The sequence below is a fragment of the Agelaius tricolor genome, unplaced genomic scaffold (assembly GCF_023055355.1).
Source record: "Agelaius tricolor isolate 1412-34295 unplaced genomic scaffold, bAgeTri1.0.p SCAF_13, whole genome shotgun sequence".
NCBI lineage: Eukaryota > Metazoa > Chordata > Aves > Passeriformes > Icteridae > Agelaius > Agelaius tricolor.
Window position 1 is genome coordinate 10,533,380 of NW_027269273.1, and position 25,605 is coordinate 10,558,984.

At 37.6% G+C, this 25,605-nt stretch overlaps 1 protein-coding gene across 2 annotated transcripts in view; it reads left to right on the top strand.

Moving 5' to 3' along the window:
* Positions 1-23,010, top strand: part of LDB3 (LIM domain binding 3) — a 114,781-nt gene extending 91,771 nt beyond the window's left edge. The window contains exons 13-19 of one of the 2 annotated variants that reach the window (XM_071438702.1): positions 3,633-3,680; positions 6,308-6,435; positions 11,791-12,091; positions 13,306-13,486; positions 15,675-15,795; positions 17,108-17,223; positions 18,418-23,010. In XM_071438702.1, coding sequence (XP_071294803.1) covers positions 3,633-3,680; positions 6,308-6,435; positions 11,791-12,091; positions 13,306-13,486; positions 15,675-15,795; positions 17,108-17,223; positions 18,418-18,507 — 985 coding nt within the window. In that variant the 3' untranslated portion in view covers positions 18,508-23,010. The remainder of the gene's footprint in view (positions 1-3,632; positions 3,681-6,307; positions 6,436-11,790; positions 12,092-13,305; positions 13,487-15,674; positions 15,796-17,107; positions 17,224-18,417) is intronic. The other variant, XM_071438699.1, reaches the window with a different exon arrangement.
* Positions 23,011-25,605: the final 2,595 nt, after the last annotated feature.

Sequence of the window (25,605 nt, forward strand, 5' to 3'; positions counted from 1 at the left end):
TTATCTTCTGCATGACAACCCAGCTAGGAAACAGCAACGTTTTAGATGTAGGATACGTGACCACAAGGTCCTCTTGGAACAGAGGTGTTTCACTTGGTTGGTTTGTGCTGATTTTACCATCCTGAAATGAAAATACTTGCCTAGAAACACTGGGTGAGAATGATGGACCTTTTTTTTCTTGGTGGAAACACAGGATCACAGGAATCTTTTATCACTAGAAAGAGAGAATGCTGCTGTACTGCCTCACTTCCAAGCCTTTTCACTGCTTTCATAACACTTTGACAACTAACAGAGAAAAGCAGGTGATTTTAAGACTCATTTGAACACAATTTGAACAGTTTTAAGAAATAATAAAAAACTAAATCAGTAATACGTTTGAGATTGTAATTATCCATGTGTGTCTTATCTTTATATTAAAAAATAGTTAGGAATTATCCAAAGGTGATGTTGAAAATTGACAAAGGGCACAAGCTTGAAGGCTTGAGTATAATAAAGGCAAGAAATATAATGGTCTTTCTCTAGAGAATCACAGAACAGTGCTTGGCACAGGAAGTATTTAATAGCAGTTTGGTTGGCTTCACATCACTGAAACCAATGCAAAAATTAAATAGCTACAGACCAAAACATCAGAAGAGTTTTCAGTTTTAGGATGTGAACGTGTCGGTTTCCAGCCATGGGACTTACATAGGGGAAGTAATCCCAGTATGGAATTGGTAAAACATAAGGAATAAAACTGACTGCTGATGAGTGGAAGTACACCAATTGTAACTTTAGTTTCCAGAAGCCCCTTCTACTCAGGTAAGGTTCCTTGCTTTCCAAGCAATAATAACTGTGTATATTTGAGTTTGCTTAAACACTGGCATGCAAAACCTGTTTCTTCTGAGCTAGAGAAAATACTTAATTTTAGGGATTCTTTCAGCTGAAGATTTAAATCAGTCAGAAGATGAAATTAAATGGAAGCTTTGGTGACTACTCTGTCCAGACAGAGCACATCTGTTCATGGTTCATGTTTCACCAGTCTACATCTTAGGACCCATCTAAATCTTTCCTAAGAGCTTGTTTTCATTCCTGCCCTGGAAATCATGGAATCATAGAATGGATTGGGCTGGGAGGGATCTTAAAGATTATCTAGTTCCATGGGCAGGGACAAGTTAAGCAACAATTATGCATAATTTACATATAAACTGCTAATAAATTAGTATAAAAATAACCAGTACTTGCTGACACTACTTGCATGTCTTTCTTAGAGCTAATGTAATACTGTTTTTTGATTAAGCTTTCTTCCATTTCCCTTAAATTTTATATGCATTTAATGGGAGAAGGGAAGTAGTGTGAAGCCTTGAAACCATATAAATTCATTTGTAGTTATGTACCAACATGGACTAATCAGTGTGAAACAAAATTTTAAAGAGGATAAAAAGAAAGATGACATTGAGATATTGAGGCATTTGAATTGAAAGTAAATTAGAGAATTAGATTGCCATGGACCATTGCTGCTTTTCCTGCCCCTTTGAAAGGAAGTGACTTGTCTGGGGAGGGGAGGCTGTGTCTCCACTCCTGAAGGTTTTCAAGACATCGCTGGCTAAAACATGGAACAACCTGGTCTGACCACAGAGCTGGCCTTGCTTTCAGCAGGTTAGATCAGATTCTTCCATAGCCTGCTTCCAACCTCAAAGGGTCTGTGAATCTATGAAAAACATCTGTCCATTTCTAATCAGACTCCTAAAACTTCTTGCTGGCACCTGGCCACATATAAAAGATCTACAGCATATCAACTTTATACACTGCTGCTTTGTCAGTGTATGCTGTCATCTGCTTCCCTGTTACCAACAGGCAAATGTTACTGTCTTGGCTTCAGCAAGTCTTGGCACATAAGAGCAAATCAGAGACTTGTAGGACCTGTAAAAATTTGGTTCCCTGATAATCAAGTACAAGAAGTGAACTTTGCTTGGTTGGTTGGTTTTGGATGGCTGTCTTGCAGCTGGAATAGGTTCTTTATCTTGGTGCACTTCTTCCATGAATGTTTTTAAAAGTGTTGTGCATTATAGCTAGTGTATTCAAATGTAAGGGACTAAAAATGGCTTCTAAATTGATTTATAATTCAAATTTTTGAGCATCTGGTAGTTTTCTTTTTGAAATAAAGCAATGCTTCAGCATGCCAAAATACAGACTTAAAAATCCAGTTTTAACTTGACATATACCAGAAGAGTATTGAGCATTTAATATAATTTTATTTAAAAAAAATATGGATGACCTTAATTACGCCACTGTTTTGCAGGGTGGGGATGTCCTCAGGTAAATGAGGCTGAGATTTTATCACCATCATTCCAGTGTTTGGTGGTTTTTTCCCTTTTAGATGCTTTAAAAACATCCACCAAGAAAAGGCAGGAGGATTTCTTGATCAATATCCTTAACTATTTAAATCTGATTTTAAACTTTAGTAGATCCTGTTCTATAGTGACTTACCTTTTGTGAGCATATGCATAACACTTAGCATGAGTAAAATCTTCATAATGTTCCTGAAGAGGAGTGTTTGAAGTAAATCACTAATATTTAACAGACTGTGTTACTCTTTTACATCTGCAGTGAAATCTGGCTTACTGTTATCTGTTCCACTTACAATCTTATTTAAAAGATGCAAGCACAGCAGGAGAGTTTTGAATAAGCTTGAAGCTCTTCAGGGATGGGTTATTCCATCTAAAGGATTAAAGCAGAGTGTTCCATGCAACAGCACTCTGGGAATACAAAACCAGGCGAAACAATGGAAAGAGTTACATTTATGGCTCTAAAAGTCAAGTGTAGCTTCTGATCCAGAGATTTTAATCCAAGCACTGTGTCCATGGTAAAGGAAAGAAAAAGATCTTCTCCAGAAGTTAGGAAAATAACTGGCATAAGGCAGACTCCTGGTGGTTCTGGGAAATGTGGGCTGTGCCCCTGTGGGGTGGGACAGATGCTCTGTAGCCCTGCAGACAGGAGCTCTGTTCATTCTGAATCCTCTTGTTTCTCAGATCATACGTTGTGCAGGCTTTCAAGTACTTCCTGTATTTGCATAAATGACTCATTTATGTTCTGAAATTACACTGCTTCCCCAAGGGAAAAAAAAAATCTACCTGTTTACCTAAGGCTGTAGCAATGGAAAGGTTCTGCAAGACAAAAGTTGAACATGGTGGGTGGATGTTTCAGCTTCAACTATACCAACCTGTCCTTTCCATGGCATTGGCCAAGCTGCCTCACAGGCTGGGGCACTTCCCTGATCTTTGGCTTTAGTTCATTCAAGGTTTGCTTTTCAGATTTGGTGCAATGTAAACTTATGACACTGAGAAAAATCCCTTGTAATTTTTTTTGCTCATAAAAACAATTGGAGTTCCACAATCAAATAGCAAGATCAGATAAGAGTGACTTATGGAGCTCTCAGCTCATTGACTTATGTTCACTCGTCAGGTGTCACTGTGATTCCCAGCTTAAATAAGAAAACAAAATGTAATGTAATACTCATATAATTATAAATACGTACATGTTGTTTACTTCAGCATTTAAGAGCTCTTCTTACTTGTAGGAAATTCATGGTAGGGCAAGATATCCCAATCTTTTGTGTGTATATTTTTTCAAATACCACTTTTGTCTCATTTTAGTTTCAACCGGCATTCTTCCACCTCCATCAGCTACCAGTCAAAGCAGAGGTATAAAACTGTTTTGTGCAGCTGTTCTGCCTTAAAAGCACTTAACAAACCAGTTTATTGCTACTAGTAGGCATCTAGTGAAGCGTTAACATAAAAATGATCTGCTTAGAAATATTTACTCTTTCTTTTTCTGACAACTAATGGTTTTCAGAGCCGGTATTTAATTTGCTGCCTGTCACATGCCATTGACTGCTACAGATAAATTCAATGAGGTTGCTTTCACTGCTTTTTGAGATGCCAGTGCTTCTTGATCCATTAAAGCATCTTTGGTGCTTACAACATCTTTTTATTCTTTCTTAATTTCCTTCTTTCTTGTTTCTTTTTTCTTTTGGTTCTTTTAATCACATGCCGTTCCCTTTTCTTCAGCAGAAATTTTGATAAATCTTTTCTTTCACTAAACCCCTAATGATGTTGTATAACACTTTATTTCTCTTTGATAAGCTTTCTTATCTTTCTTACTGTATTTAATATGCATCATACACATGTAAAAGGGTTAAAAGGATTCAGTATTACTTTTAATTTTGCTTTGATTTTGGTACTATAAATGGGGGAGAGTTGTTTTGGGTTTTTTTTCAGCTTCATTTCCCTGAACACAAGGAAATCTGTGGCATCGTTTTACTATGCTATTATATTTGGGAAACACTTGAATTTTGAATAACCATTTTTCTTCATGACAGTTTAAGAATTACTAATCTGGTTCAGAACTTCTTTGTTTATTTTGTACATTAAGAGAGATTCAAATGAATCTTTCTAACCATTGGATCTGTGCACCTGGGAGGAGACTTTCCTGACTGGATGACATTTTCAGATTCAGGCTGTGCAACACATCATTTTAAAATCTTTTAAGCCACATTGTAAATATTGGGGCACTGAGCTGTGTAGTTTAGCCTGAGTATCAGATTTGAAAACAAGGACAATTCTTTCGATGGTGTGTTTAGCTGATGGCATTTTGGAAGCTGTGGGTGAAGCCAGAGTGTCCCTGTGCTATGCAGCAGCAATGGCCTCTGTCCAGTGATCCTGAGCACAGTGCCTCCTGAGGCACCTCACAGGAGGTCTCATCAGGAAATAGATGGTAAGAATGGAACCCAGAAAGTTTGACAGAGCTTACAACAGCTTTGGCAGTTACAAAAGCACAGCAGGGTCCACAACAGAATTTACAGAGAATACAAACCCAGGAAAATAGTTTATCTTGGAGAGTTGTGTTCACTCATGGTACAGTGGACCCAAATGCAGACCTAAGCCCTAGACTAGGTACAGAAATAATTAGCTACAGCCATTGTAGCAATAGCTAAGTTTCTAGGTCTTGCTACATAGACAAAATAAATTAGCCTGAGGCAGCAATGCTATGCAAACTAAATCTATAGTAGAAACACTGTCAGAGCAGCAAAAAGCTACATTGAGGACAGGTTTATTTTGTTCAGAATTAAAAATTGAAAGTTTCCGTTCCTCAGAATGTTTCTTACCTGTACTGGAAGAAATCTGCTGGGTTTGCCATGTAAGATTATTACGTGTTTTCTCCAGATGGCATCAGTTTCCACTGTTAAAGAAAGTAAAGTCAAGATGGACCAATAGTCTGGGAAAGATGGATGCTTCTTTTCATATGCTGACAAATGTTTTCCTCTAGACAACCCCACTTTGGAAATAACTCATTAGCTGTCAGCACAAATAGATAGGGATCTACTTCATAGGGGGAGTGACACTGAAGGGAAAAAACAAGCAAACCTGTTTCCAGGGTGAGTAAGAAGGATGTTCTGTAGTGAGTAGGTTTTTCTTACTGCACACATCTCATTATCTGTTGCTTCCCTTCCTTGTACTTCTTTATTCTCTCTTGCTTGTTTTCAGTGTGATCTCTTTTAGCAGTCTGTGAAGCACAGGCACTACTACAAGTAACTGGCAGATAGAAGAGGCATATTTTTTAATCTGTTACTGTAATCAAACTAAGAATCACCATCAAAGCCATAAGATAGAGAAAAACTATTTCTTACTGATTTTTGGAATCCCAAGCAAATATTTTTATTCTAGGACTGCAAGAAAGTGCATCATATTATTGCATATAGTATGGGGTTTTTTCTGAAGGATGAATGTGAACAATAGGAAAATTAATGTAAATTTTTCAGTCTAAATAGGGAAAAGGGTTAGTTTCAGAAAAATTTTTAAAGATTACTTCAATATTTTTGAAAATACTGTAACAGTATATAAATACTAATTAGCATTTGTAATGGTAGTTATTATGCTGAGCAAGTATATTTTTAAGTCCACGTGTAACTCATTGATTTATCTTAGACAAGACCAGGCCTTTTTGTTTGCAGAGGAACAGAAAACACAAACTTTGTATGCAGCTTTGTGAAGTCTGATCCCTTGTTACTGAGAGTTTCAAATTTATCATATTCCCTCAGCAAGCTATTTTCTGTGATGACAACAACAGCAAAACTTGCCATTACTTAAAATCCTTATTTGACTAATTTTTCTTTCCAAAGAATTGTCCAAGCCTTCCTTAGCAATGACAAAGCCTGATGAATCTCCCAGCATTCTCTCATGGAGTGCTCTGGATGCTGCCAGATCTGTTACTTCATGATCAGTAACTTTTGCTCTTTATAAAGTTGTTCACACATACATTTTGCTTTTAGAAACACAACCCAGTCATATACACCAATGCCAATTTCTGGAGGCTACAGTGAAAGTCCTGCTCCTTCTGCTGCTTCAAAAATGAGAGTTGTTACTACTGCCAGCATAAAGCCCTCTGTCTACCAGCCAGGTAAGGAGCCTTCAAATTACTGAGAAGATTGAGAATAAAAATGCTCACACATTTCTTTTGGAAAAAGAAAATGTAGAAAGCACATATTTTGTTCACAGATATACCAGAAAGTATTTATTCATGTGGGTCTAAATGTTGCTAGTTTTGCCTCAGATTATCTGAAGATTGAGGATTATGTTATATTTGTATTCTACTTCAGAGTTAAAATGTGAAACAAACAGAGGGTAAAATAAAAGCAAGGGAAAAGTCTAATAAAAAACGTGTAGCCTGATTTTTCAGAAGAAATAAATTTGAAAAATAACAGAGTGCATCCAATTAGGAGCCAAGTGACACTACAGAATTGAGAAAATTGCTAAAAAAAAGAATGCTCAGTTCAGGAAGGTGGTAAAATAAGTGGAGTTTGCTTGAGTAGGTTATATTTGCAAAATAGGTAAGACCATGTATTGAATTTCTCAAACTTAGGCTTATATTTGAAATAAAGAATGAGGTATTTAAGCACCTCATAATGCTATTCCATTTCCCAGAGACAGTAACGTAAGGAATGTATTTGGTTATTCATTCATTTGGAAAATATGCTCCTTGATATTATTTAAATTCCCTTGGTATTAATGGGTTACAAATGGACTGAGCTTCTAAAACCATTGATGACCAAAATGTGAACCTTCAAACTGAATTAATTAAATGAGACAGCAATATAAGTCTAAAGGCAGTTCTGTTTCAAATTAAGGTTTTTCTGATCTTAGTAAGAGAATTTAAAAGTTGATTTATATCTTTACAGTCAAATAAACATGAAAAGGCCAACAATTCTAACAGTCTTAAGCTCTGTCTTCTGTAATGTTCTATTTCTGGATCTACTGAAATTAAACAAATGTAGGAATTTTAGTTAGACATAAAGCAGACAGACAAATCAATTGATATTTATGTTTGAGACATAAAGGTAGAAAAAGTCAAGTCTGAGCTCTCATGAGCTATTTAAGGGTCTCAAAGTAAATAAACCTTCAGCTCCTCCTTACTTGCTTTTGGTTAAGTGCACCAGTGTATACCATGTTCTCACTCAAGGCAAATGCTATTGGTTTTGACTTGAAAAGATGATGACAGCAGATGTATTTCTATCATGCAGAAGAGAGCAAACTCTGGCAAGTCAAAATATCTCCTAAATACACTGACTGATATTAAGCCCTGTGCTCATTTGGGGAAGTATAAACTCCAGTTCAATGTACAAACCTGCCACAGAAATACATCTGCAGCTATTTCCAATTATTGGCTGGATCTGGTAAAGTCAAAGCTGGCTGTTGAATTCTACTTGGAATAAGAGGAAAGGCTTTTGTTTTCTCCTGGCTTGGGCATCTTCTTTTCACTTCCTTACATTGCTGATGTTCCTTTGCAATTCTTCATGTTGCTGCTTTTGAGCCTCATTGCCTCTCAATAAAGGCTTAAATAGTTGGCAGAGAAACTCCTGTACTGTTTAGGAGTTTGAATTATCCAATAAGAGATTCTAAAATGCCTTCATAATTGAACCATGAAGTGACTCTGGTACAAGAGAGGTTCCAGGCAGAGATTTCAGGGAAGATGTTTGGTTCTTGTGTTGGTACTTTATAAAGTGTTACATATTTGATGTAGTAGCACTTCAGGGTGGTTTTGGAGCATGAGCTGTCCTCAGAGACAGTTGCAGAGCAAATGGAAAATTGTCACTTGGGAAGAAATGGAGGAAACAGCATTTCCTGTCACAGATGGGAAAATCAATAGTACTTAGAAACAAAGCTCCAAGACAGTTAGAGAACTTCCTCAGCCGACTTTGTCAATGACTGGCTTCCCTTGGAAATGTGGGGCGGCAACTTCCAGATTAAAACACCAACCAACAGGCTCATATATCCAGTACAGAGACTCCTGAATCAGTCACTGAGAGGATTTACAAGGCGATTTTAATGTCAGATTGAAAATAAAACCCACACAAACTAAAACAAGTCTCAAAATGAAACTGCATTGTTGAGTATCTGGCTCAGGGATTTATATATCTGGGATTTATCAGGCAGTCTGCCCTTTCCCTAACCTAATTCTGGAAATTTTCTGCTGCTAATGATCTTATGTTTTTTCCAGTAGAGAAAGCTGGGAACTCTGAAAACTTCTCCCTAAATTTCATAACCCGTGTTTTAAAGGCTTCTCTTCTGAGCAAGGCCCACTAGATGGCAGAACATGCCTGGCTATTCCTTTCCCGTAGGCATTCCCGGACCAGCATAGCCTTTCATGTATCCCAAGCAGCTCCAGCTCCACTTCTGTACCACGAAGTAACACGATGCCTAAATGGAAGAAAGCAGATCTTTCCTTTTAAATCCCTACGTCCAACCGGGCCTACTTGTGTATGCAAAATCGGTCAAGTGTAAAGGCCTGATCTGCTCTTTTAGGAATTGCTAGAGAGATTCCCACAAGTCTTAATGAAGTTTATATTGAATCCTAAGCACCTTCAATACTAAAACAGCAGCTTCCACACCATTATTTCATTTTTAGTTTCCATAAGTAAGAATAATGTCTCCCTATAAAACATCATCTGCTCTGTCTGTTATCTACTCTGTACTGCAACAGTACATGGGAAAACTTTGGGAATCAGGGATGTGGCCACTAAGTGTAGAACAAACCATATCAGTTGTGGTTATTAATTTATTTTGTTACTGATAATAATAAAGAGTAACACTTATGTCATCTACTAACAAAGGGGAAAAAAAAATGTTCTCACAGTGCAAGTCTGTGCGACCAAAGCATTTGAGACTCTATAAATCTTTGCTTTACTACATGAGTCTTGGTAATGTGCCTTTGTCTGGAGAGAAAATAGCCACAGGCCATAAATGAAGAGCTGAGGGGGAGAATTCCAGCTTCCCCAGAAGCAAGGAATTGGCTTGTTCCTACTCCTGGTAAGAGAGACCTCTTCTCCTGCCATTCTCTCAGGACAACAATAATGCCATTCATTCTTTCTTATTCTAAGAGAACACGAGGGCTGAGAGAAACAAGGTGATAGAGGCTAAGTTGCTGAATTATTTGAAGTGTTCATTTTTTAACAGTTAATGTTCAACTCATAGAATGGTGGTATTTTGAGAATATATTCTCTGATATACTGAATCTCAGTACTTTTTTAGCAGCAAAGAACCCCTTTTTTCTCTTGATTAGTGTTGGAAGACTTTTTGAAATACATAAACATTCATAGTGAATATGTATGACAGTAGCTACTAAGAAAAAATAATTGTTCATATAAGCTTAGGGATGTACTTCTAAGAAAGTCAGATAATTTCTTTTTAATAACAATTGCTAAAATCTCAGAGCTAGTGAAATCTTTCTAATATGTTGCAGTGATACTATTTTGAAGCAATAGTAATTGCAGCTTGTTCACAGGATGAAAATGTATTGTAATAAATCAGGCCTGTAAAATTAAATTTTAACAGCTGAAAAGAGAACTTGGAGCAGATGCAAACATCCAGCAATTGTCATTTTGCAGTAATTGCTCTTTATTTTAGTAGCTGGAAAAAAAATCCTATTTTGTTATTTTATTTGGCCTCTCTTTTTTCTGTTTCTTTATTTTACTGCATCAAATAGAAAAGAAAGAGTGAAAAGAAGTAGAAGGTGGAGAGAAAGTAATGATATGAGCTGAAGTCACCTTGTTTAATTAGCCTCATAGGTGGGAGCCTTATGAACTCATCAATTGGAGATGAAATATTAACTTCTAATTTTGCCTATCTTAATACCATAATACATAAATAGCAAGAGCCTCAGGATCTAAAGAGATTGAATATAAACTCTGTTCTGAAATCTTTAAATACTGTTTACCATTTCCAAGTTAAAAAAAAAAAAAAAGAAGCCTCAAGCTAAGGTGGGATACAGTTTTATGAAGCAGAAACATTGCTGATGCTGTACCATAAGAAATTTTTATCAAGAAAATGCACTAGATTCAACTCTGACCTCAATAAAAAGATCCCAAGGGTGATCACAGTGCGTTGATATATATGCAATTTAAGCACTTGCAAATTGCCAATAATCAGTGTAAGTTCTTATGTGGCAGGGTGTGGGCTGAAGAAGCAGTGTTAAGTCGAACACAAACTTCTCACCACTTAATTATTCAGAAAGATCCATGTTACTTTCAGAACCCTCTTGGCTAAAATACCTTTCTGCCTGCAAGCTCCTTAAACCTGTACATGTTGTATTTGGTTGTGATTTTCTTGGTGCTGGGATCTACTGTGTGGAATGTTTGCCCAGACTGCTGGAGAACTGGCTTCTGTTCCCAAGCCTGTGCTCTCTCATTTGGGCAAAACACTTCAGCTCTCCAAGCTCCTTTTCAATCATTTGCTTTGTTTTCCTTGCAAAGGGAAACTGCTTTTAGTGCTCCTGTACTTGGCAAAGTGAGGCTGTTTCTTGGGCAGTAACTTCAGTTCTACATAATGCAAGATCTGGCATTTTGAAAGGAGCAGGATAATGGGAAAACTTGTCAGTATGTGCAGGCCCTGGCTCCTGCTTATTTTAATGTGATAAAACTCCACCCAAGATTAGAGCCTGGTGCACACAAACACAGAGACAGACTGCACTGAGGGTTTTATATGCTAGTCAAAGGATGGAAGAGAGAAAGGAAAATATTCTGTTTTACACACAGGAACTGAGGCGCAGACACTCTTTGCTTTGCTCAAAGTTATACAGGAAGTTTGTGGCAGAGCGAAGAACTGAACTGAGATCAGTCATAACCACAAGTCTGGCCTTCCTCTAAGTGCTGTTGGCTTTATCTTGCTGGTCATGTGAGCTGAATTGGCTCCCTCAGTATTGCTTCCAGTGCTCTCTGTTTTCCCTCTGGGAGCTTGTTTTTCTTGAAAAACCTAGGAATAAACCTCCAAATGATAGATAACAGTGACATCTGTAGAACATGTTGTATTTTAATTAATATAATGAGATCAAAAGTTAAGCATGACTTACTGAAATTCTGGGGAATTCTATCTAAAACTTTACTATATTATCTGGCTTTTATATTTTTAACCTGTCTTAAACAGAGTATATGGTAGTCTTTGACATTATCACACAATTGTCATATCCATTCATTCAAGAAAATGAAGACATGATCTTGACAATGGTCTCCATAAAATCTGTAAAAGCCAGTAGGCAATGATTTCTGTAATGCATGTGTATGAGAAGTCAGTGATGGTGCTGATACCCTTGACTTCAGCCCAGAATAAATGAGCAACAATGGGATAGGCCATCATTAACTATCACCTAAAGCTTTTATTGTATGTGTATCGTGGAGTACCCTTTGGTAAGTGTTGCTGTATCGACAGTAGAAGAAAAAGACTTTAAAGTCTTTCTTGGTTTCTTTTGGAATACTTTAAACAGCGCCAGCACCAGTTCATTCCTACACCCCTGCCAACACGGAGCCTGCGAGTCGCCCCCCCTGGGTAACAGATGACTCCTTTTCCCAGAAATTTGCACCTGGAAAATCCACCACCACCGTCACAAAGCACATCCTACCCAGGGGTGCTCCGGTGCTGTCTCCTACCACAATTCCTGCTTACCCGTCTCCAGTTTCAACTTCTTCCCAGCCCCCTGCCTTAGCCCGGGGAACAGTTCAGAGGGCGGAGCGTTTTCCAGCCAGCAGCCGAACTCCTCTCTGCGGGCACTGTAACAGCATCATTCGGTAAGGTCGTGGGCCTTTGAAGAGGGATGAAGCAGAAAAAAAAGTATCAGAGAGACTGGTTATTGTACATTAATATACAGTTCCAGAGCCTAAGACTCTGTTAAATTACCCAGCAGGGATGTCTGTTGTCTGCTTCATTAATTTAACATTTCCAGAGCTCATTTTGTTGTTGTGTGGTTCACTTTTTATCACTGCAGCATTTTACATGCTAATTGTTTGGCTCTTGGATGCTGCAGCAAATCCCTGCTTGATTTTAAACAGGTTTCTGGTCCTAAGGTAACACTTTGAAGGAGGTTTTTGCAACTTCATTGGGAGAGTTAGGGGGCTGGGAGCAGAGGGGGGATTGTGGAGAGAAATGGAACAAGGCATCATTTTGGAGCAGCAGCCAAATGTAATTGTTGCTTTTGTGTCTGGAGAAAGATAATGCCTACACTCTATTACCAGTGATTCATAGCATGCCTCTCCCTTCTCTCCCAGTTCATTCTGCTGGACCAGTGCCTACTGTTAGCCTGTGCACTGCTATCCAACTTTAAGTAATCCATGTTTAATGACAGTCTTCCCCACTAAAAGGAGCTAGTTTGGTGATGTGGAACTGCTGGTTATTGCCCTTCATATATTCTGGAATGGAAATATTCCAGTAATAATCATTACATCTAACTACAATCACCAGAGTCAATCACCAAAATGAATTTAATGTGCCTTCCACATAACAAAACAGCAAGTTGTCACCTGATAGTCTGACATTTCTAGAACATGCTGCACGCAGTGCTGTCAGACAGAAAGAAGGTAGGAGACTTTAGGAGTTGCTGTGAGGTGTGGATGTGTAAAGATGGAAATTTGCCTGTTATTTCATGCTTTCAAATAGCATTGTCTTCTATTGCCTTTGGCCTTTTCCTTTTGTCTTTGCTTCTGCTTACAAAGACCACTTACAGCTATGCAGATATGAAAACAATTGATTTTTCCAACAGTTGTTTGTAAATGCAGTGTTTGAGATCAAACAATAATGAAATGTTTTAACCAATGTGTTTTGAGTAATGGTCTTGAAAAAGACCACTTCTATTCAGGTTATTTTAATATGCACTTCATGGTTCAAGTAGCTTTTTACGTGTGTACATGGTGTCTGAGAAAGTGGGTTTGCAATCAGCCATTCAACCTTTTTTTCACAATACAAGTAAGATTAAACAAGATTACAAATAAGTTATGATTGTTTCCAGAGGTCCTTTCCTGGTAGCCATGGGTCGCTCTTGGCACCCAGAAGAATTCAATTGTGCTTACTGCAAGACATCCTTGGCTGATATGTGCTTTGTGGAGGAGCAGAACAGTGTGTACTGTGAGCGCTGCTATGAACAGTTCTTTGCACCAACCTGTGCCAGATGCCACACTAAGATTATGGGGGTAAGAGAACAACAGTAACCCTTTCTGCAACTGCCTGGATCTCTGAAATAGTGAAATCGTTTAGACTGTAAGCAGTGAATGCAGATGTTTTATTATTTCATCCTTTTAAGACTTATTCCCCAGCTTGTTGGTTATTTCATGATGAAAAACATATTATTTTATAATAATTTTTATCCATCTGAAGTCTTGGATATTTCTGTACCTTATTGAGCTCATAGATGGAATATGTAATCCAGGTACCATCTCTCTGAGTGTAAAATAAGTAATACTTTTTGGATAGGTTTTTGCTTTCTGATACACACTATGTTACTTTTATCTCTCTCTTCTTTATAGTAAGACACTTGAATTGGGTTTTTGTTTCTTACACAGGATTTAGTCTAAATTTCAGTAGAGAAATCAGTGATGTTGGGAAGAGGCCCATTGCTCTTGTTGCACCTCATTGTTAGTTGGCAGCACAGCTGTTGACGAATTCTGCTGGTTTCTTATAGCTAAGAAAATACAGAATAAATACAAAGATCTGAATTCCTCAAAGCCAAAAATACATGCCACTTTTGTCTTAAAGGACTAATGTACAAGTAAATGTACAATTTAATTTGCTCTCCACATACCTCAGATGGTGGTGTGGTTGGAGTACCGTCAATAATTTTAGCAATGTATTTATGCATGCAGTTCTAGTGAATGTATGACTCAAATGAAGAAGCAAGGAGTCCCCCACTGGTTTTTCACTGCTTAGCTGTCACCTTTTGACATCTGTCTAAATGTTGGCATTACAGATGCTCTTCTCTGCAACTGCCAATTATGGGTGGCAGCATCAGACATCAATGGTGAAGCTCTGGCTCCAACCAAGTCTTGTTTGCTACTGCAGCAGAAGGAGTAATTTATAGCAGAGTGCTGACTTAACCTACCTAATGAATGCTGGCACGAATCAGTTTCCCATTACGGATTTTCATCAGGAAAATAGCAAAGATGCCAGCTGCCTCTATTCATATTAATAAGATTTCTCAAGCTATTTTTGCTTCTTACCTCACTGAGGTTCATAAATGGATCCAAACCTATTTATCAGCAATAGTTGTTTTGCAAACAGTAACAGAAGTTAATGAATCTCAAATGGTGATTCTCTAATGAGATATATGGCAAATCTAAATTAGACTATGATGTCTATTCACTGGATTGAAAGCATGGAAGAGGACTTCAATCCATTTTCTCATAATCAGTGGGCATTAAAAACAATCTTTAAAAGAGAATCAGAGTCTATGTGTATAATTGGAAGCAACATAAAATAGGATCTAGATTCTCAGCTGGTATAAATCAATGTTGTTTCACTGAAGTTAACAGAGTTAATTCACAGCAGTTATGCAGCTGGCCCTTTGAAATCTGGGCTGTTGGACAGAGATACACTGTCCAACATCATCCTGGCTACACGTAAGATTGACAGGTTAGCAGGTAACTGGGCATCAGAGCCCAGTACAGCAGCTTTTGGATTTGGAAGACCTCTGTATGACAAAAGAATGAAGCAGTAATAGAGATTCCTCTATACTGGACAGAAGTAAGAAGCTGATAAAATCTAGATGTACTCAGTTGAGGAAAACATCAGTTGCACAGAACTGGAGTGTTTTGTGATAAACATGTGGCTTAGGAACAGACATGCACACTCATTTTTACTAATCATATAAGTTAAAAGAACCTTTCCTATTTTTTTTTCCGATTTTCACATTAGTTTGTGAATTGTTCTTGTAAGAAGCATAAAGAAATTAGTTCAGACTCTGGATCATTTTGAAACAACAGACTTACACTACTTATTCCCGGTCTTAGAAAATTACTCTTTGAAATTTATTTAACAAATCATACTCTTGCATTGAAGAGTTCATACCCAGTCATGGGGAAAATAATCATAATCGTTGTGCAGAATCCCTCCTGCAACAGGGACTGGGCATGTTGATACAAACTGCCTGAACCATGTTGTTTCACTTTGGCAAATATATTGTTCTAGAAAGCTTGCCATCCTATTTCCTCTGTCTTTCCAGAAGGAGCCCAATTTCTGTCAATTCTTTCTTTTGAGGAGGGGAACTGGCTGTTACAGAAGGAAAGAATTTAGAGCATCTCTGCCTTGTGTTTGTTCTCCAGGAGGAAGTTGCAGGGCTGGCTATTCTGCTGGAGATTTTTGTTTGTTTGTTTGTTTGTTTTACAGGAAGTGATGCATGCCCTAAGACAGACTTGGCACACAAGTTGCTTTGTCTGTGCTGCTTGTAAGAAGCCATTTGGGAATAGCCTGTTCCACATGGAGGACGGGGAGCCTTACTGTGAGAAAGGTATGGCAGTTCTGCACAGTAATTGTGTGCTTCATGTTCATGGAAGCAATGTAACAATAAAGCAGCTGGGGAACAAAATTATATCAGTTCCCCATCCAGCATGGATTTTGTTTCCACTCTCCATGTATACAAGTGTTTGGGTCTGTATTTTTCTCCAGTTTATATGAGAGAATGGCAGAGCACTGGTCTTTGCCTCAATGTCCACAATGCCTTCCCTCAGTTCTCTCCCTTATGTATTATCATACTTTGCACTTCCTTCCCTACACATTTTCCCCTGTTCTACTCCCCTCCTTGGTAGATTCTGCTCACCAGAAATAAAAAATAAGTTTTCTAGGGCTGCCCACTATCCTGAGTTGCTGGAGCTGTGACCTCTGATGCTCACCCTAGAATTGTTCAACCAACACTTATGAAGAGATAGATCTGCACAGATGTGCAGCACATGGTTGTGCAGATTTTGCTTCCTGGCTGCTGCAACAAACAAACTGCTTCTTGCTAGCTAAGAAAGGGAAAGGCCATGTTTTCCCAAAATGGTACTTGCCGTGCAAATGAGTTGCCTGCCATGGTCAGGAAGGAGGTTAAGGTTTAAGTGGTATATTCCCTCTGTATTGCCCTTGTGCATTCAGTGAGGTCCTGGCCTACTTCTCGCTGGAGATTCCTTTCTTATGGTTATGCAATTCAAATTTTACAAGTCAGAGTAGCTTTTAGTGAAGAAAAAAAACCATGCAGCATGACTGACTGGGTACCTATCCTTTAAAACTGGAGGTTTTGTCAGAACATCAAATAACTCTCATGGATTCCATATATCTTTGGAATTTCCACTAATATTTTTCAATGTCAAACCTTTCGAAATCGCACTTGATAAAGTAAAGATGTATTAATCAGTCAGTATGGGGTTTCCATAATGTTCTCTCTTTATGCAAAAAGAACATTAATACAGGCATGGAAACTTGTAACATTCCCTTGTCATTAGACTCTTGTACAACCATATTGGTCCTATGAATAAATTCCACATATATTAATGCTAATTTGAAAGTATTGTGAGCAACACAACTTCAAATTCCATGGATTTTTTCTATGTCTTCTTCTACCTTTGTGATGATAAATGTCATACTAATGGGGGGTTCTGGACTGAGTTTGTATTTAAATAATGAAAAAAAATAAGCATATTTCAGTGGGAGTATTTCAGTAAATGTAGTAGGAAACTTAGCAAAAACAATCAAAACATTGATTGTCTGGAAAAGTTCTGTTTCTTTTGGGCTTAATATGATTATGTTAAGAGTTTGTTCTAAGTTTTCTTTTTGTTTTATTTTAGATTATATTGCTTTGTTCAGCACAAAATGTCATGGCTGTGATTATCCTGTTGAAGCTGGAGATAAATTCATTGAAGCTCTTGGACACACTTGGCATGACACCTGCTTCATTTGTGCTGTAGGTTCTACATTAAAAACTGTCTCATTCCTTTATACTCCTAAATTGTGTAGTTACATCAGAAAACCTGAAAGCAGTAATAACTAACATATGCTAAAGGATGCAGAGGGATGAAATTTCATTCTTTACTTCCATTTGGAGAAGGATGGGAGTAATTTTCCTTCTCCTCCATAACTTTTACTAGAATTATGAAATTTGACCATCATAAGTGAGGTTTTCTAATAAAACATCCAGTTTTAGATAATACATACAGCAGTACAAACCACTATTGCTGTTATTCTTTCCAGTGTTTGCCAAATAGAGATAGAGCAAGACTGAAAATAAATTAACACCATACTGAACAGTATAACCATAATCCACCTTACAAAGCAGTGAAGTTTGTATTTCCATGCTGAATGCTTGTTGAAACTTGCAAAAAGAATTCTGTTTAGAGAGCATGAATAGTAATTAGCATAGAAGTTGGTCAAACTCATCAATCTGTGGTGTGCACATAGCTCTGGAGAGTGGCCATATTCCCACACTCTGCACACAAAGCAGAAAATCCATATGATAAACAGTACTTTCATCTGGTTCTAATACCACTGAGCAGCTCTGCAGCATATTTATTCCAAAGTAATAATATCTAGAATCTCTAATTAGCTAAAAATAGTATGTTGGCCACACCAAACTGACAGTGACAATATCTAATGTTTGTTTAAGTCTAAAATTTAGGTAGACTAGTTGAAAGTATAGAAAAGTTTATAAATATTGAAGCTAAACTAGCTTTATAAAAAAGTGTTTTGTGAAAACTGAAGTCTTTTGGAAATTTTAACATAGAAAGGAATACTAAACAAGTTTCCTTCACAAGCTAACAGCTCTTAATGACTTATAAATATTGATTACTTATAAAGACACTTTCTCTGAATATTTCATGTTATTTTTTGCTTGTTCATTTGCCTTAGCTGCCCCATCTTCTGTGGAAATGATAGTTTTAGTATGTGTTGTTAATATGCAATTCTCACAGTGGGAGTCTTTTTAAGGACCTAACTTGAGTTCTTTCAGTGGGTTAAATCAATAGCAGATCAATACATAACTCCCAAAGACTACCAAAGAAATGCATGGGCAGAAGAGCAATACATTTGAAACTGACAGTCACATATTTCTCCCTTTTCTTTTTCCTTAATTATTCCTGATTGCATTTATTATTAATTCTAGGTGTGCCATGTGAATTTGGAAGGTCAGCCATTCTACTCCAAGAAGGACAAGCCCCTGTGCAAGAAGCACGCCCATGCCATCAATGTTTAGAAGAAGAGTTGGTAGTCAGTAATGCTGGGGTAAAACAGATGACTAACTGGGCAATCATAAAGTTGATAACCATGGCTAGCACTTCTCTTGGTAAAAGCTAGACGTTGGTACTTCTCAAGTTTAACTTTATCCTCTTTCATAAATTCAGAACGTGCTTTTTGTGAAGTTCATACAAAACACTATTGAATGAGCAGTCAAAACCATGAACTAGTCCATTATTATAGCAACAGTTGGGGGAAATATTGAAATTAACTAAAAACCTTATTATAAAAAGTAATGTGCAAATATAGTTTCAAGTTAACTACCCACAGCAGTTTTACTGCTTAGACCACACACTGGTGTTTAAAAACAACTGGAAAAATACTTCTGTATTAAGTCATTTTCTTTCACAGCAAGAATGAGTAAGTGCCATATGTACAGTCATCTGTAGAACCAAAGGCTGTAGCTTTCAAAGGGAAATAAATAGATTAGGGCTTCCTCTAGGAAAAGTGAGTGCTGTTCCATTATCTTGTGATGCTACCTCATAGCATCAGATATTTTAGATTCTTTCCAAATAACAAGTCTGCCTTGAATCCATATGTAGCTGGGAAGCCTAGGTGACAATCCATAACAGTTTGAAAATAAAATGGTTGGGTCAGCCTTGCTAGTGCACTTGGCTTCTATGTGCACAGTAGATAATTCACTTTCAAATAGTAATGGAAAAGGACAACTGGCTTTCTCCAAATTGCTCTTACATTGAATGGAATAGAGCTGACTGGAAAGGCCAGCTTTTAATTCAAAACCAGTTTTCCTTTCCTCCTGTGGAAAAAAAAAGGAGATTCAATCTTGCTTTGGTTTCTAATTCCCACTGATATCAGAGGGAGGTAGGAATCTACATCTGGACCTTCAAACAAGTGAACACAGATCTAGCACATCCATCTAGCACAGCTAAACTGTGGGAGACAGCTTGCAAAAATTCCCTCCTCTATCCCATGTAAAAAGGAAAAAAGGCTTTTTTTCCTATAGTAAATGAATGTGTATCAAAAATCCATAAGGCAGCAAGCACATACTCCTTATTCCTTTCCTTACTATAAATGCAGCACATCATGAATTGTAGCAGTATTTGCCATTGAAAAACAGTAGCTATGTTCCAACAATTAGGATAACCCTACAGTCATCTTTTCTAAAAACCATACAGTCATCTATCCTAATAGCTTGAGAACAACTTTCAAGTTGTTCAGACAGTTATTTATAAAACTTTTTTCCAAATAAGCAATACTTATAGTACTGATAATACTTTTGATTTTTTGAATATCAGTGACTTTTATATTGGAGACAGCAGTTCTGTCTGATGGAGTTAAGATGGAAAGTCTGATCACCATTCAAGCTTTATTAACTCATTTAAGTGAGAATTATGATGTGTGTGTTGACAGCTTGCAGTACTGACAGTTTTGAATTAGTATTTCTGAGGCTGAGGATGCTTTCTGTGGGCCACATGCTGGTGCCATCTGCACCTATTTTACCTTGTGTTCTGAGTAGCAAAAAATTACATAATATTGTCTGTCTTGTCCCTCCCTTGGGTAATGCCCATTTCATTTGTGTGTCTTTTAAGGGATGAAAAACTATCTAAAGCTTGGAGAGGAATAAATGAAATTTGGAGTTCTAAAATAAGAGTTAAGTTAGCTGCAGGCAGTCTGCATCTTGGCCAAAAATAACAACCTGAACTGCCTGTGGCAGTTTTGACATGTATGACCTGTATTTATTCAGTAGGTATCTTAGTTTTCACTGATCTTAGCAGTGATCTGATCTGTGTTGCTACAGGGTCAGATTTTTGTATGCATGAATTATTCTAAAACACTAGTACATTATATGCAAAGCCTTTTTTTGTTTGTTTGTTTGTTTGGGATTTTTTTTTCTGTAAGCAAGCAAATTTTCTGTTTTCAGTCGGTGCTGGGCTGGTGTGAATATGGTCCCATAGATTACAAAATCCAAAGATCTGGCTCATAATATTCTCCAGAGGAATAAATCGTAATTATGGAAGTTAAATATTTTTTTCCACTCCTATTTGACTTCATTAAATACATATTCACAACAGTGAGAAAATTCTACATTTCCTTTTCATTTTTCAGTGCTATTCAACAAAATGCTTTTTATTATTATCTCTTATTTGAGAGAATTCACATCAGCATACTCTATACTGAGACTGCATTGAAGATATTCTTTAGGCAGATTTGTGTCAGTGTTGGCCACTGACTGGGACTAATCTCTGACTTCAACATCAGAACAGGGAGTCAGGCTCCATGGGAAGGGCTTGTGATGGACGCCTCAGGAGAATTTCATGAGGTCCTTCCCCTCTGATCTGCATGCGTTTATTTGTGTGTGTCTCATTCTCCCCTCCCCTTTCCCCCTCAATGTCCCTGTAAGCTTCCTCTTCACTGGCCCCATGAAGGACAAATCATTTTAGGATCTGGCAGAGATGTTGGGCTGCAGCTTAGGGAGGGCAGTCAGTGACAAGCTGCTGGCAGGCGGCGTGCCTGGGGCTGCAGTTCCTCACGGCTCCTGGCTGCGACAGCCCGGAGGTACCGGCCTGGGGAGCTGCACTGCGGGCAGGGGGGAGGCTGGCATCGCAGAGGGAGCACCCGAGGCTGCCAGCATGCAGGGGCTCTGCAGGGCTGAGCGGGGAAAGGTGGGGAGCCCTTCCTGAGGCTGCGCTTGGAGCAGGAATAGCCAGCTAAGGGCAGCTCCACCACGCTGCATGTCAGAGTTGGGTGGCAGGGAGGCTGGGTAGGGGCAGCAGGATCGCTGCAGTCAGGGAGAGGCCTTCAAGTTAGAAATGAGGGTACAAGTAGCACCCATAGCCCAGAGAGATGGTTTGGATATGTACAGAGGGGTGAGTAAGGATCCAGTCTGGTTCGACTGAAGTCTGACTGCAGGAAAGGAAGGGAATGCAGTGTATGTGAGCAGAGCTGAGCTGGCTTGCAGGATGGCAGCAGTGAAAGTGCAGCAGCACAGACTTCAGTGGGAGCTGTACTGGCTTGAGAGAGTCCTGAGAAATTCCTTGGGCAGAGAACCTGCACTGTAGCACATGCCCTGACTCCAGCTGGTGTCTGAGCAAGCGAGATTAAAGCTAGTTTACATATGAGGTACAGCGATATCTCTGAGTGAAGAACAGAGATACCCTGAGGATTATCATGTAATAAAAATTTCCTGTTATGACTTGTGCTGCTTCATAATGTGGTCCAAAAATAGGGAATCCACGTACCTGCCCTTGATATCTATATTAAGATATAATTTTTGCACATATCTGAACAAGAAATTTGTGAATAATAATGTAGCATTTTAACTTTCACAGGGGTAGAATACCACATAACTGCTGATACTCTTCTGCTACATCACTTTGTGATATGAAGAGGGAAAATGCATATATATATATATATATAATAATATATATCTCTAAAATTCAAAATACAGCCTTTTAACTATCACGGAAAATAATGTTGTACAAAAATATGCAAGATGAATAATGTGTACTTGATTATGTTTTATGTCTTGTAAGAGATGCCTGAGATAAGTCCTAAGTTCTTCTGAATATTTCTTTTCATTCTAATTAATGTGAGGTTTTACCCAATAAAACAAAGATACTGTACCTCTGAATGATCAATTAAAAATATCAGTCTTTTGTCTAACTAAAAAGTGTTCAATAACTTTTCAGTCAAAGGATTCAAAAGCTTTTTTTAATGCTTTTCTCTCTTTTGATGTTCTTTTTGCAGAACACAGCAAATTAAATGTTTCCAAATGAAGCTACTTTTATTATCTGGACAAAAAAAAACAGTCTTAGAACTTTTTTTCATTAGTTTTCACTATATTGGATTCACACATTATACAATTCTCAATTCTAAAACCAATTCAAAACAAGGAAAAATATTTTTCCATTGGTCCTTCAGTGGTCAGTACTTTGGGTGAAATGTTTGGCTGAAGATTACTTGTATTTATGTTTAATAATGTGAATGTCCACAGCACTGAACACATTCATTAGTGTCTAATGCTGGGCACACTAATGTTTTTTTGCAATACTCATCTCCTGGTAGTGGATATTAATTTGTTTAGTATTTATAAACATCAGAATTTGAAACTGAGTGATTTATTGCCTGCAGTGATCATATATTAGAAGTCTAGGTTTTATAAGATTTTGACATGTTGACTTGATGCCACAAGTGCCCTTGCTTTTAGATAGATATTTTTTTCCTGAGTTCCTAGTTATTTCAGAGCAGAATGTCTGGTGGTTTATGAGATGTGAGTAATTACCTTGCATGGATTATCTGTGCCAACATGAATAAAACAGTCTAATAATAAAAGCAATGTGCAAAACCAGTTAAAGCTTTATGATTTGGGTATATTTATTAATATGCCATGTGAGCAGCTGACAGCTTTCAGCCATGTAATATCATGAAGAAAGCATACACGAGCTTGTACTCTCTACTTCAGACCTGAAAATAAAAATTAAAACCATCGGTTTCAACTTTATTGTATATCAGTCTTGAATATTTTATTGACAAAATAATGCTGTTTTAAACAAAAATTAGTATGCTTAAAAGATGCAGACTGCTAACAGTACATGTTCTAACTCAGCAAGACCTGTATAGTCCCATACCTTATTGTGTCAACAAAAACTGTTTATAGTAACTTTGGAAGGAGTGGGTAAATTTTCTCTTCAGTTACATTGATGCATCTGCAAACAAAGTTTGACTGCATAAGTTCAGGTAGGTGTGTTCTACTGTTTCTTAGCAAAAGTTACTTAAACAAGTTGTTTTGAACACCCTCATTGAGCTCTAGTGCCAAGAAATATGTACAAATGAAAGGATGACTTCATATAACAATGTGTTTTACACAAACAGCCATTTTCTGCATTCCTGTTGCACACCCCTCAGAAATGCAGGCATTTTAGAGATACAACTAAGTATATTAAACATAATTAAGCAGTTAGATGATAAATGAACAGACTTGGATTTAGATGCCAAGTACAGCACCAGGAATCACAACTTTGTGCATTTTTTATTTTATTTCCCAGCCCCAATTTCTGTTTACAATGTGCATAAGAAATGCAATTGAAAAGAACGCCCAGAATGTATGCAGTATTTTGTCAGATCAAAATTGCTGTTTTACAGATTGTCTGTTCTGACCTTTAACCTTTGCACAAGACAGTGCTTCCTAAACTGTGCACTGTGATCCCTGGAGAGTTCAGTTGCTGGAACTGGAAGCAATAGAGGCATAAGCAGAGCACCATGCCAGCTGACAGGGTGGAAAAGGGGAATAGAGCAAAGTTCATTAGGAAAGGACATGGTGCAAAATGTGTGACAAATGTTGCATTAAGGGATTCTTAACAGAGATTCTTAAAGAGAGATTATTGCTCTGAAGAAATGGAGATTTCAAAAGTATAGGCTTTGGCATTGTTTCCCCTCCCACCCCAATCATGTATCTTGAATTCAAACAGTTTCTGCTGATTAAGAAAGGAAGGAATGTGTGAATAAGGTTGCTGAAACCATTATTGAATACACAATGAAACGCTTTGTTCTCCCAGGCAAATCAGAGTTATGGATGAGATTCAGACTAAATCCAGGCATAAATTCATAGGCTGTGAGCCTATGAAATATGCCCTTGGATAGCTGTTAAAATACATTTGTTCCTCCTGTTAGAAAGATTACATCAAAAGAAAACAGTAACAAACGTGTGTTGTACTAATAAGGACTGTCAGGCTGAGTCACAAGAATTTTCTCTGTAATAAAGACAAGAAGGATTTTTTTTAACAAAGCTAAACTTTTGAAGAAAACATTTTTCCTTTAAAAGTTTCCAGATTATAACTGTTAGGGAATAATAAATTAGTTTGCATAAAGTATCATTAATAAATTTGTCTCTACTACAGAAGTATTTTCTAATCTTACTACTTTAGAAATTGGATTATTTTCATTTATGACAAAGATGCTATGGAAATTCTTCTGCTTCTACTTTGTTTTACTGTGCATAGTGTTACTGAAAGAGTTGAGACTTATTTTTCTTTTAATTAGAAGATATAGATAAAAATACAATCCTGAATTGAGTGAAGGTGATTCTTCCAGTGTTTGTGGAATGAATGCTGCTTGCTACACTAAAGCCAGAAAACTTGCTGTTGTAGATTGTTTTATTCTCATGGTGCATTAAAGAGGATGTTTTGGATTTTTAGGAGGTTTAATAAATATCTATAGCCTTAATTAAAGATCTCATTTCAAAACAAAAGAATTATTTACAGTGTTTAAATTATTTTAATATTTAATCATATGTAGACAGGAAAATAATGCTGGGATCGAGGTTTAGTTTCATTTAAAGAAATCTTCATGTTGACTAATGCAAGCATTCCTATATGCATGTATAGGACATATATGTGAATTAAAACACTCAGAACTGAGATTCTGATTTCCTTTAAGTGGATGTGTTTCATACCTGCACTAGTCCATTTATTATACATAGCTTAAGAATAATGCACAAATCCGAGTGCACCTTGGGTTTTGTTATCTGTTAGGTAATTTTGCTTTATGAAGTAACAACTCCACAATTTTGATAGCATAGGAGATGTGGGAGCAGAAGAAAGGGCACACTTTCCAAAATTCTGGCTTCATATATAAAAATAGGATTTCAGGAGTGAAATTTTTATTTGTGCATTATAAACAAAGACAAGGTATTATTCTTTCACAACAAAATATTCTTCAGCTGTCCCCTGCACATTCCTTGACAGATTTTCTTCCTGCACATTTTTCCCTGTAGTGATTGCAAGGATATTGTCAATTTCCCTGTGATTAATGCACATGCAGAAGCCTGACCAGAGTTCCTGTTCCTTTCCCAGGCCTGTGAGCTGTGGGGTAAAAGGTGACAGAGTGGGCTCTGCTGCTCATGTGAGTGTATTCAGCCCACTGCATGCTGCAAATACCAGACTTCCTGAGATTTATTGTGGATGCACAACACAGATGACACTAATTGGGAGTTTCTGCTTTATTGCATGTACACTACACGGCATCAACTTCTGGCCAAAAAGTCCTTGCAAGAAATCCAAAGTGCCAGGCAGGGATTCTGAGCTGTGGCCTCAGGCAA